General features: G+C 44.2%; 1 protein-coding gene across 5 annotated transcripts in view; it reads right to left on the bottom strand.

Annotated features, from left to right (window-relative positions):
- The window catches only part of nlgn2a (neuroligin 2a), a 119,481-nt gene that overhangs the window by 52,888 nt on the left and 52,290 nt on the right, over positions 1–14,303 (bottom strand). For 4 of the 5 annotated variants that reach the window (XM_081694466.1, XM_081694467.1, XM_027028446.3 and 1 more), the window contains one exon: positions 11,487–11,540. In XM_081694466.1, the coding sequence (XP_081550592.1) occupies positions 11,487–11,540 (54 nt within the window). Of the gene's footprint in view, positions 1–11,486; positions 11,541–13,049; positions 13,754–14,303 lie in introns of those variants that run through there. The other variant, XM_027028445.3, reaches the window with a different exon arrangement.

Below are 14,303 nucleotides of genomic sequence, written 5' to 3'. Positions count from 1 at the left end.
CAAAATAGCTAGGACTCATCAACATCATTATCATCATCATCTCTTTGGCCTCAGCACTGCAGTTTCTTTAGCTCTAGTTTCTTCAGCTCTAGTTTCTTTAGCTCTAGTTTCAGCTCTAGTTTCAGCTCTAGTTTCAGCTCTAGCTTCTTTAGCTCTAGTTTCAGCTCTAGTTTCTTCAGCTCTAGTTTCAGCTCTAGTTTCAGCTCTAGTTTCTTCTGCTCTATTTTCTTCAGCTCTAGCTTCTTTAGCTCTAGTTTGTTTAGCTCTACTTTCAGCTCTAGCTTCTTCAGCTCTAGTTTCAGCTCTAGCTTCTTTAGCTCTAGCTTCTTTAGCTCTAGTTTCTTTAGCTCTAGTTTCTTCAGCTCTAGTTTCTTTAGCTCTAGTTTCAGCTCTAGCTTCTTTAGCTCGTTTCTTTAGCTCTAGATTCAGCTCTAGTTTCTTCAGCTCTAGTTTCAGCTCTAGTTTCTTTAGCTCTAGTTTCAACTCTAGTTTCTTCAGCTCTAGTTTCTTTAGCTCTAGTTTCAGCCCTAGTCTCTTCAGCTCTAGTTTCTTTAGCTCTAGTTTCAGCTCTAGTTTCTTCAGCTCTAGTTTCTTCAGCTCTAATTTCTTTAGCTCTAGTTTCAGCTCTAGTTTCTTCAGCTCTAGCTTCAGTCAGTTGTGGGTGGAAGGCATTCTGGTAAACTCAAAGTCTGTTTGAACATCAGTCCAATGAAAATCTAGCATACAGACTTCTTAATTAGGCCTCCAAACCTGCCCCGCCCCCAGCTCCAGCTCTGTGCTTGCCTTCTCTGTTAAAGAGCTCATTAGCAAGATTTTGTCCAGGGCTGGAATGAGTGCTCGCACATACAGATCTCTCTGATGGCTTGTACTGATCTCCCTGATGGCTCGTACTGATCTCCCTGATGGCTCATACTTCTTGATGTAGTCAATGGTAAACAATGGTAAATCCTTCCTTTCAGATGAAGCTGGCTCCAGGCAGGGCTCTTTCTGGGATTTAAAAACATCTAGGGCTTAGGACAAACCATCTGGTATATAGAAAGAAGGTTCAACAGTATCAACTCTCTGAGATCTGTTTTGCTATATTGAGGTTGTCATGTACGACCTCTATCAACTGAGATCATGTCTTGTTTATCAATAAATTATTACCTAATAATGTGGAGAGTTGATGCACAAATATTTGTTCAAATTCTATCTGCCCTTATGTATCATTTTTGGAACTGCTTCCTTAATATTTCCATTTCATTTTTCGTTCAGTTAGCTATATGGATTAACAGTTGTGAATAAAGAAGGCTTCACCAGACTGAAACATTTGTGTTATAAACAGTCATTCCATCAGTGGAATGTTTAAATCATGGTTCATGTCATTTGCATTTGTAGTCATCTTGACTGCCTATCCTCATCGGACTGTCTGGCCATTCTAGGAATAAACAACATCGTTGTACCAGACGCCTGAGGGACAGCGTCTAACCCTGAGTGTGCACACTCCCACCCTGCCTCTCTGCTAAACTCAGCTCATAATTAACCCCCCACTCCCACCCCACACAACACGCTGGTACCTTAAAGATGCTTTCAACTCTCTTTATTTATTTAATTTGATCTCCAACAAGCTATTTGCACTGTCTCTTGTCTATTGCACTTTAATATTTAAAGCCCATTTGCACTGTTTAATGTTTAATGTGACATTATTACTGCCACTATCGGCATGCTGTGTTTGCCCGTCATTAATTTCAGTATTGCCCATCTATTGCTTGTTGCCCTGAGATATTACCTGTTACTTATTTTAATCATTGGCCATGCCTCACATAATACAGTAACCCAGGGAACTTCTCTTTCATTCTCAAGGTAAAACCATATGCTTTGGATGTGACCATTAAAGGGCTTTGATGTTTTTATTTGTACCTAATTCAAAATGGCATCTGTTTTATATGCTCTTGCGTAATATTAGTGAGCAAATTTGCTAGATGTCCAAATTTGTACAACCTAATAAACATCTGAGACAGGAATGCAGTGCAGTATGTTGTGGACTCAGCAGTGAGACGGGAGACAGTAGTCATGGTGGGACTAAAGTCCATTCATTTTCACTTTGGTCCACTCCCTTCTCCCCACAGCTGTATGACTGAAAGCAAAGCATCCTTGGACTGACTGAAAGAAAATTAAGTTCTATCTTCCAACTACTAGTTCTATATGGTACACAGAAAGAGAGCGAGAGAGAGAGAGAGTGTGTGCGTGTGTGTGTGTGAGAGTGAGAGAACCCTAAAATGCTTTCAGCAGGCATTTCAGAAACATTTATGGAAATATTTCCTCCACCCACTTCACAATACAAGTGGATATAAACAGAAGGAAGTCCAGAGCCTCCATTAAAGACGTGCATTAACCCTGCTGTCTCAGAAAAAAACATCCAGTGAAATGGATTAGGGGTCTTTACCAGTGAGAGTTCGAATTAAAAGCATATTAAGGCAAAATGAAAAAGTCAACTCCAAACCAAAAGTGGAAAGAAATGATCTGATATGATTTTCTCTATAATCATTTTAATTTCTAATTTTGTGATTTTTTTTGCTCTCTCTCTCTCTCTCTCTCTCTCTCTCTCTTGCCCTCTCTTGGTTTTATTAATATTAATGAACATAAATGAGCAATGTAATAGAAAAAGAGCGAGGGAGGGATAGGTAAACGAGAGAGAATGGTGAAAGATAAGAAGAGTAGAGACAGGAAATAACGTGATGGATAGTGTATGTAGAGGTGAAGGGTCAGGGTCTACAGCCAACCCTTAATTAATCAGACACAAAGACCACATGACGTTTGTGCGTGTGTGTGTGTGTGTTTATATGTGTGCATACATGTGTGGACCTGTATGGAAACACCTTAAATATAGTGAGTAGAGTGATAAACAGCGACTAAGACAGTGACACAGTGAGACTATTGCCAGTGTCTACATGGCGGAAAAGAAGGGTTGCTGGTAGTGATGCAGTCTGCCAGTGACTGCAGGAGTACAGACTTCACCAGCACACGTGACACTGGAATTCCAGCTGTCAGTGACCGCAGGAGTACAGACTTCACCAGCACACGTGACACTGGAATTCCAGCTGTCAGTGACTGCAGGAGTACAGACTTCAGCAGCACACGTGACACTGGAATTCCAGCTGTCAGTGACTGCAGGACTACAGACTTCAGCAGCACACGTGACACTGGAATTCCAGCTGTCAGTGACCGCAGGAGTACAGACTTCACCAGCACACGTGACACTGGAATTCCAGCTGTCAGTGACTGCAGGAGTACAGACTTCAGCAGCACACGTGACACTGGAATTCCAGCTGTCAGTGACTGCAGGACTACAGACTTCAGCAGCACACGTGACACTGGAATTCCAGCTGTCAGTGACCGCAGGAGTACAGACTTCAGCAGCACACGTGACACTGGAATTCCAGCTGTCAGTGACTGCAGGAGTACAGACTTCACCAGCACACGTGACACTGTGATGCAGTCTGCCAGTGACTGCAGGAGTACAGACTTCACCAACACACGTGACACTGGAATTCCAGCTGCTGCTGCTTGCCCCGAAGCAAGAAGGCCAAACAGCACATGAGGAGGGAGAGGGAGATATTGAACCACATTGCATGTCCTTCCTCGGCTTCCTGTCGTCCTTCTTTTGAATACCTGATGCTCTTGTTTCCTCCTCAAACACACACACACACACACACACACACACACACACAGACACACACACACAGGCCCGAAAGAGGTGCTGGGCTCATTTAAACAGCCTGGCTTCAGAACAGAGCAGAACTAAGTTTGTGGAAGTGAGCTCTGCCTTCAGCCTGCGTAATGGAGTGAAATGCAGAGTGCCACTAGGGGAGGAGATAAGGCAGACAGGAGGCCAGGCAGGACACACAGACAGCCTGAGACAGCCAGACACACGAGGGGTGAGACGCAAAACGAGCCGAGGGTGAAGAAAGACCAGAAGAACGGTTGTGTTTGTGAGAAAGAGGGAGCGAGAGGGAGAGAGATTGGGGGGGCGGGGGGCATGAGTATGAGAGCATGAGAAATGAAGAGAACTACCAAGCAATTCTGTCTTGGCAGACAAAGGCCCCCCTGTAATCTCCATCTTGACTGCCTCATAATGGCATCGGCAGAAATAAACGCACTATTCTGGCCTGGCAGTGTTGTCTCAGTGTGGTCTCAGTGTTGTCTCCGTGTTGTCTCAGTGTTGTCTCAGTGTTGTCTCTGGCCGGGCCCTCTCCTTCTTCACTCTTTCCTCTCTGGTCTCTCTCTCTCTCATGCATTCTCTCACTTTCTCTCTCACTCACTCTCTCCTACTCTCTCTCTGGCATCTCATCAGAGGATTTCGTCTACAGCTGCCTTCACTCAAATCTCACAACAGTCCTTTTTTAAACCATGCTGTCTCTCTCTCTCTCTCTCTCTCTCTCTCTCTCTCTTTCTCTCATGCTCCTTATAACCCTGTAAAATTCATCTTTCTACCATTTCTGAGTTAACTCCCCCCCACCGCCCCATCATGACTGCATTGGCACTCGGCTCAGCTCCCTCCTTTTGTCTGATTGGCTGCCCTCATACTGTTCTGCTTTTCCTCTCAGCTCAGCTCCCTCTTTTCGTCTGATTGGCTGCCCTCGCGCTGTTCCGCTGTTCCCTGCTCTCTTCTCCCAGCCATGTCATGCAATCCTTTCCCAAAACGCCCCCTTGAATTGAGCCAATTCGATATGTCTTTATTTAACAAGGATCAATTATACCAATCAGGAGACTGTGAACTTCAAGCGTCAGCAACAGCCTGCGCATACGGATACATAAACTCCAAACCGCACACACACACTGACACACACAGACACACTCACGGTAAGTTTTTCCCTGTGCTTACTCTTGCACACTAAGCATGGAGAGAGGCTTATCTCATTTGACAATCCTCTTTTCTAAGTCCTCATTTTTAGTCCTGCCCTATTTCAGTGTTTATATCCCCCTTCCTACCCCAGCATGTATCTCCCCCTTTATCAGACTTGATCATTATAGAACTGTACACTGTGTGCACTATACAGAGTGCGTTTAATATAAAACTTTAACATATTTCAGTGTTACAGTTCTGCAGCAGTGCCCAATGCCAACATACAGCAAAGACAGAGTGTGTCAGTCTGGCACGGTATCTGGACCATCTCTGGTCGTCTAGAGGCTTGGCTCCAGTGCTGCTGGGTATTACTGACTGAGGAACAGGCAAGACCACAACAGCACCACATTCAGTACTCGTGGGGTTTGGTAGTTGGACATCTGAAAGTAAACTGTTGAGTCTAGCCTTTATTGCTTCCTGACATTGATGCTGAATTTCACCTGTCTGACCCCCAAACCCCCAATGCAGCTGTGCACAGGAGTGAGCGCGAGAGCACTAATCCTGTGACTCCTGGGGTGTGGGGTACAGAGGCGTTTTCCAACAGCATGTGAGTTGGGTAGCACACTACTCTTAAGTTTTAAAACAACTTTGGTGGTATCATATTCATGAAACACATGCTTCTAACGCAACACCATACATTGCCATACATTTCCACAAGGCACGGAACAAGACAGTAAACTGGACTGAGAAAGTCTACCACTAACGCAGTGACATTCTTTACACTTATTCTGTCATTTCCCTTTTATGGCAGGACAGATAATGCTAAGCAACAGCACATAAGTAATGTCATAATATTTCTAAGTCACTTATATTTAAGGCATTTAGCACACAATTTTATCCAAAGTTACTAACAATTGTGACCAATTACCATTCAAGCAAATGAGGGTTAAGGGACCCAATAGCAGCAACTTGGCAACGGTGGGGCTCAAACCAGCAACCTTATGCATGCTAGTACTAGTCCAAGACCTTAATGCTATCCCTGCCACTGAACAGTGTGCAGCGATGCGCCTTCCACTGTATATACATGTAATAGAAACTGACATGACTAAAAACACACAACTAAACTAATACTTTTATTTTATGTTAGAATTTTTCACTGAACGTTTTATAACACACAACTGTAATTCACACAACAATATAAAAACAATGACAGTGAACTGTTTTATGTTTGGGGATATACATGAACATTATGAACCTGGAACTGGATCCAGTTGTATGCCCTTTATAAACCTGTAGGGGTTGGTTTTGTGCCATTTTACTGGTTACTCAGAAATTTTTTATTATATGTAATAATAAATAATGCAAATGTATTTTCTCATTGGTGTTGCATTTGTAGTTTCTCATACAGCCGAGAGATTAAATGAGAAGGCAACCTGTGATTCTTCCTTTCAGCTGGCCCAAACACTTCACGTTTGCAATGATAGCTGGTGCACCAGAGCTAATGGTTCATATTTCCTTAACATCTCATTTCTCATTCCCTTTGAAATGGGGCTGCGAACCTCTAGTCATTTCAACGAGTGATGGAGAAGAGAAGCTTAACAAGGTCCTCAGCACGGACGTACTAAGCAAAGTCACCGACAGAAAAACAGATTTAGGACAGAAGGAGCCTGAGAACTTGTTGATGGAGCTGCAGATCTGAAAATATGTTGATGGCTCTGTAACAATGTTTTCAATATGCTGCTTTAAATGAACTATATCTACTATGTTGATAGAGTTTCAAGGTTCAGTGATACATCCCAAGCACAGGGGCGATTAAAAGCATCTCTAATAAGATTTAAAGCAACGTATTAAATTGTAGTCTCATTGTGGCTTGATTAATGTTAGCTCTGCATGATGGTGGTTCAGTAGACCTCAACATCTATTCCCCTCTCTCTCTCTCCCTCTCTCTCTCTTTCTTCCTGTTTCTCTCTCTCTCATTTCTCTTTTCTATCTCTATCTCTCTCTCAACCCTATGAAATAGAGTCTGTCAGCTTTTAACTAGAATGTGTGTGTGTGTGTGTGTGTGTGTGTGTGTGTGTGTGTGTGTGATGCGGGGAGCATAGTAGATGTTGACAGCCCTGTAGATGGTGCAGATGCAGCCAAGAGCTGACAGGCTTGCTGATTAACCACCACCCCACACACATGCAAACACACACACACACACACACACTCACAGAGAGAGAGAGCGAGAGAGAGCTCCCAAAGCAACTGATTACCCTCCCAACAGTTTAACCTGTTCTTTGCCTCACTGCACTACTTTTCTCAACCCTAATAGTGCTGTCATCCAGTTCCCAGGTTTCTACAGTGTTGCAGCTATTGAAATTCATGTTCTTTTGTCACCCACTATTCTACTTATCCTCCTCTTGGGTAATGCACCAGTAGAGGGCACTGTTGAACACATGCATTTATCAGAATAAAGAATGTCCATTTATATTTTATATACTAGTATTTATACTAGTATAGTATGGTAGGGGACCAGCCCCCACTGCCGAAGAACTCACCTTATATGTCATGAAATGTGCTATAGTGATACTGGGCTGAGGTCGTGTGTGAGGTATTGTGATGGATCCATGGCTTTATGGTTGTGTGTGTGTTAGAGTGATGGATCCACACATACACATACACTGCAAACACATACCATGAATCGCATACACTGAAGCCTGAATCAGCCTGATCGGACTGTACTGGGAGTGTACTGGAAGTGTATCAGCAGGCAAAACAGCCACACCTCCCGCTCACTGAAGTGCCTCCAGCAGCACACACTACATCACACACTACACACACCTACAGCTGTCCTACACTGCAGTCCACAATGCCCTTTCCATCCAGGACCAAGAACCCCCACGGACTTTCTGGTCCACTACAGAAAACAGACACTTAGAGTGCAGTAAAAACACGGACTACATGACATAAAAAAACGTTTGACACCAGAACTCTCAGTTATGAGGCAACTGTGTGCAGAAACTACCCTGTAGTACCACACCTTATGTTTACGGATTATGTTTAGGTCCTCAACCAGAGGGATTCACTTATGTTCAACATGACAGCACATGTGACTCCTGAGAATGGCCTGTTACCTTGGTGATGCTGGCAGCTTGCTCTACCTGCTCTAGCAGGGCCACTACAATACAAGATATAGACTACAATACAGTGAAAACCTAGAGAAAAACAGCCATCACAAAAACTAAACTACAGTACAAACGAAGCACTGTAGTACAGCAAACATCGAGTTTACACCTTACACAGACTTCCTGTAGCACTACTTACACACTTGATGTGCCAGAGCATTAAGCCTTAATAACGGGTGGAGAACGCACAGGCGCTGTGTGACTCTGTGCTGCTGAGCATCTCCAGTACTGACAACTCCAAATCATTCCTGACATGCAGATCTCCACATGTTATTACAGCACTCATCAATTATTCTTTTATTTATGAAACTTTATATATCAAACTTTCATTGATTTTTAACAGTCAATCAGGCTGAACTGTTCTTACCATTCAGTCAGGCTGAACTGTTGCTGGAGCTCACGGAATTGTTTCTGTTTAATGTTTCTTCATACATTCCGATTCTAATTGACTTTCTGGGACAAAATGGGTTGGTTTGCACTTACAGGGCCTACTGAAATTCAGCTTTCCTTTACATAAACGCTAAATAAACACGTATTTTTGCACCTTGTGGTATAAAGAGTCATTGTGTTGAATAGTGATAGACTCTTTTCGTGCACACCGTTGTACATTCTAAGTCACTGGATGTGCATGTCTGCAGTCAGAATGAACATGTAGCCTATGCATGCTAACTTTGGCATGGAAGCATGCACCGGCATCCAGGATCAGTCACATCATAGGCTGCATGTGATCCACAAAAGGCCTGAAGGGTTGACAGCAACGTTGCAACCCGGATAAAACACATCCGCTCAGGGCAGAACTCACATTAACAGCAGTTCCTCTACACATCTGTGATGCCATTTATCATGTTCGTGGCTGTTTCTGCGATTCTCAGTTTGTGCCATGATATCGTCCACTACTTCCCTCTGTTGCTGGACCTTACTGTATCACTGACCATCTGGTTTTAAATCCGCACAAACAGCACTAACCTCACTGCATTCTGAACAGTTCATCATTTCATGTCTGTATTGACAGTATAATCTTATATTGCAAAATTTTCATTGTTGAGAGGAGATTATTAATGAGAAATATCAAGCTAAACTATACAAGTGGGACCCAAAGTTGTGGACCTGCAGTGAAGTGGCTCCAGTAGTGCTACCCTGCGACCCCTAGATGAGACGGCCTCTGTGTAGTGGCAGCGAAAGAGAGGTGGGAGGAGCCTCTGTGTGGTGGCAGCGAAAGAGAGGTGGGAGGAGCCTCTGTGGTGGCAGCGATAGAGATGTGGGAGGAGCCTCTGTGGGGTGGCAGTGATAGAGATGTGGGAGGAGCCTCTGTGGGGTGGCAGTGATAGAGATGTGGGAGGAGCCTCTGTGGGGTGGCAGTGATAGAGATGTGGGAGGAGCCTCTGTGGGGTGGCAGTGATAGAGATGTGGGAGGAGCCTCTGATGGTGGCAGTGATAGAGATGTGGGAGGAGCCTCTGTGGGGTGGCAGTGATAGAGATGTGGGAGGAGCCTCTGTGGGGTGGCAGTGACATGTATAAACAGGTAAGCGTGTGTGTGTGTGTGTGTGTGTGTGTGTGTGTGTGTGTGTGTGTGTGTATGTGATGATGATGAATTTTCACTGCATAATCAGTTGCGCGCAGGTGGACACACTTTCACAGGCTGACACAAACAAACACTCACGCTCACACACACATATTAACACTCACTTGCACAAGTGCATGCCAACACGCCTCAGACGTCAGAAGCCTCTCCTTTAGAAATCAAGATCTTTCTCAGCACACCAGTATAATGCTGCCCTGCTCACAAACATTACCCTTCTTCAGTACCTGATTCTGACAAACGCACACACACACACACACACACACACATATTCACTCACACACACACACACACACACACACACACACACACACACACACACACACACACACACACACACACACACATTCATACACAACAAGCACAAATGTACACAACAAACACACACACACATACGCATGCACACAAAGCACTCCCACAACATGCACACAAGCCCCCCAGACACACACACACACACACACACACACACACATATACACACACACACACACACACACACACACACACACACACACACACACACACACACACACACACACACATATTCATACACAACAAGCACAAATGTACACAACAAACACATATCACCCACACATACGCATGCACACACACAGCACTCCCACAACATGCACACAAGCCCCCCAGACACACACTCACACCCACCCACCCACACACACACACACACACACACTCACACACACACACAGAGCATTTACACAACATATTCAGACTTTTTTTGTACCAGAACTGTCTGTATCCTTTTATACAAGGTTATTATAAGAAGCAATGCCAATGACTTCATTAGTGTTAATCGAACATTAAGACATTAATAGATATTAAGAGAATGCTTTGTTTAAAGGCACTAATGACATATATGTGACTGCCTGTCTCAATAAGAGTGTGCAGTGAGATAGTCTTCCAAAGATCTAACCAGCCATTCATGAATCAAAACACTGCACTAATTCTAAACTGCATGAGTCCCTACCAGGGCAAAGAAAAGCGAAAACACATGGCAAAGAACTCCTTAAAATCAAAAAGCAAAACAGCAAGACCAAAAACGACAAAGAGAGAAAAAGAATCCCTTTGGCGACACAAGAACGGGGGGGGATGGGGAGGTAGAGTCTGGGGCCTTCACAGTGGTAGCAGGATGGGAAGCTCGGAGGCACTGGGTGAAGGAGACCGGCGTTCAACACCATTCCAGAGAGGCCCCCTCGAACACTGAGAAACACCAATGGGCTCACACGTGTGTGCCTCAGTGTCAGCGTGCAACTTTTCAAGCCAACGCAGCCTCCAGGATCTCCTTCTACTTGCCGTATCAGTGGATTTCTTTAGATCTGCAGGCTGGTGCGCACTGCGAGAGCAGATAACGCTGCTCTGGAGGCTCGTCCCCACGCCCCGGCGCACCGAACAGATTCTGCCGGCTTTGCCCTCATTACAGCCAGGGTGATATTTCAGCCGTGATAATCTCGGCCTCGTACAATGCCGCCGAACGCCAAGCAGCAGTTACTTTGCAGAAAAGCTGCAGAACCGGGGCTTTGTTTGAGTATTACGCTCCAAAGCCTCTGTCATCTAGTCCATTAATGGTGATCCAGCTGGATTTCCTCTGTGGCTACACACTCGTTTGGTGAGATTTTGGAACGCTACAGATCCTCTTCACAGAAAGCAGTGATGGCGAGAGCTTTTCACCAATCTTCTTCAAAGACATCCAAAAGCGCTTTCAAGGTATTTCACACAGACACACATATAAATATGATATTTTCACATGTGGGTAATAAATGCTTTTACACATGACTAATAAATACTATTACACATGACTATTCAAGAAGGTTCTGGGATTTCTTTTAATTCCCCCCCCCCCCTCCAAAAAAAGACTTAAAAAATACAAGAAAAAAGGAAAAACATGCAACAAAAATACCTTCATCTCGCGGCCGGTTCATTGTAGATTCATCATGTTTTTTTGTGAGCGGACCTGAGGGTTAAGACAAAAAGGAGGGGGAAGAGAAAAGAGAAAATTCAAAAAAGATTACTGTGGTAAGAAAAAATCAAAAAAGAAAAGAAGAAAGAGCAAAAAAGACAAATCATCAGAGCGTCATTGAGCTTATTTTTCAAAAGAGAAAAGAGCGAAAGAAAACAAAAAAAGGCATCACAAACACAATCAGTGCAAGAAAGACACAAACTGTTGGGCAGATCAAAGCAGTGGATGCTTTTAGATCTGTGTGTGATCAGATTTGTGAATATTCTCTCTGGCTGGTGGGAAATGGTTTGTCATTGTCTGTGCACTCTGTTATTGCCCCCTTCACACTATCTCTAGTATCTTTGGTTCCAGAAGCTTGTTGGGCTTCCGGGGATGACGGAAAAATCAATAGGGTGGAATAAGGAATTAACCTTAGTGGCTGGAAAAACAAGACCCTCCCCCCTCACTCTCCCTCTCTGTAGGAGCCCCCTGCTCCAGTGAGGCTCCCGCCCCACACTCAAAAACACAAAAATGATGTGGGGAGTCAAGGAGCATAGGGGTCCTATAGAGAAACACACACACACACACACACACACGCACACACACACGCACGCACGCACACACGCACACACACACACACACGCACGCACACACGCACACATGCACGCACACACACACACATGCACACGCAAACACATGCACACAAGCACATGTATGCATGCACGCGCACACACACACACACACACACACACACACACTGAGAAATGCTGTGGATATATGTTTAGGGGAGGCTTTTTTTGTCTTTTGCACAAGCAGATGAAACAACACGGTTGACGATTTCTCTGACGTAGTGTCGCTGACATGAAGCTGTATTCATCAGAGCAGATTGTCAGGTGAGGTGATGAACATCACTAAAACATGCAGCCCAGTAGAACAGTCACTGTGTGAGGTCCAAAACACTTGCTCTGGACACAAGGTTTGTGCCTGGGTCGCAGAGAAATGGGTAGAACATCCACTGGGTTTATAATGTGAAGAAAAGAGACAGATGCCAAAAACCTGACAACTGGTATATCTAGAAAAACACGTCGTCTATGGCATATAATCTATGGCCGTCTTGCTCTGTGTATGCAAGCGTGTGGGTATGTGCACAAGGGTGTGTGTGTTTGTTGTTTGTGTGGGAGAGAGAGAGAGCTGAGGGGGGAAGAAGAGAGAGAGAGAGAGAGAGAGAGAGAGTGAGAGAGAGACATTGGGGCGGAGGGAGACAGAAATCAAATCGCCCTCCTCCCGCTGGCTCTGTGAGAGAGATTGAGATCTATTTGAACTCTGAACGGTGATCGTGACCGACAGCCATGGCAAAAAAAAAACTTGAAAAAGAATGGAAGAGAAAAGAGAAAAAGGCCATAAACCCACTTTCTGGCAATAAGGGAAGTTTAGTTTATTAAGGTGAACTCAGCAGCAACCATTTCTCTCCATTTCTATGCAGTGGACATAAATGGTGTACACGCCTCTGGCCAGTCCAGTTACCTGAGAAAATCCATTCAAGCCCTTCTGCGTGCTTCAGTCTGTTCAATGCTGAGTCTCCTCAGCAAGGTCCACTCCTACTCCAGTCACTCCCTCTCTCCTCCTTTGCCTTCCCGTGACTCCTTCTTTTCTCCCCTCCCCTCCCATCATCTCCTCACCCATCCCACCCTTACGGGAGGGGTCCTGGGGACGAGGTTACAGCGGCCCGCTGATGTCATAGGCTTGACGTTTCCACCCGCTACACGCTGGAGCTGTGTCGCTTCAAGCAGACATTCTGTCCTGAGGTCAGTCGCGTATAGCTGTGTGTTCGTCACACACATTTACGGAGGCACGGCCCAGTGTAGGACAGCACATAGATAATAATAATAATACGGTTGCGCTGCATGTACCTGTAGCCTCAGATCAACAACTCTCTGTCTCTCTCTGTCTGTCACCTTTCATTCATCTCTCCTCTTCAAGGATATAATTAAAAATTATAATTCTTTACTTGACACACACTCTTTATCCCTTAACTCCCCTAATAAAGCTCCGACTCTCTGTATCTCTCCCTCTCTCTTTCTCCTTCTCTCTCACTTTAATGTGGTTAAGTTATTGTGTGTTTATGTGTACGTGGTTAGGTTATTGTGTGTTTATGTGTACGTGGTTATTGTGTTTATGTGTACGTGGTTAGGTTATTGTGTTTATGTGTACGTGGTTAGGTTATTGTGTTTATGTGTATGTGGTTAAGTTATTGTGTGTTTATGTGTATGTGGTTAGGTTAATGTGTTTATGTGTACGTGGTTAGGTTATTGTGTTTATGTGTACGTGGTTAGGTTATTGTGTTTATGTGTATGTGGTTAGGTTATTGTGTGTTTATGTGTACGAGGTTAGGTTATTGTGTGTTTATGTGTACGTGGTTAGGTTATTGTGTGTTTATGTGTACGTGGTCAGGTTATTGTGTGTTTATGTGTACATGGTTATTGTGTGTTTATGTGTACGTGGTTAGATTATTGTGTGTTTATGTGTACGTGGTTAGGTTATTGTGTGTTTATGTGTACGTGGTTAGGTTATTGTGTGTTTATGTGTACGAGGTTAGGTTATTGTGTGTTTATGTGTACGTGGTTAGGTTATTGTGTGTTTATGTGTACGTGGTCAGGTTATTGTGTGTTTATGTGTACATGGTTATTGTGTGTTTATGTGTACGTGGTTAGATTATTGTGTGTTTATGTGTACGTGGTTAGGTTATTGTGTGTTTATGTGTACGAGGTTAGGTTATTG

Source organism: Electrophorus electricus, chromosome 13 (genome assembly GCF_041902795.1).
Source record: "Electrophorus electricus isolate QZ-2024a chromosome 13, ASM4190279v1, whole genome shotgun sequence".
NCBI lineage: Eukaryota > Metazoa > Chordata > Actinopteri > Gymnotiformes > Gymnotidae > Electrophorus > Electrophorus electricus.
The sequence above is the reverse complement of the archived record's forward strand: the minus strand, read 5'-3'. Positions and strand labels throughout refer to the sequence as shown.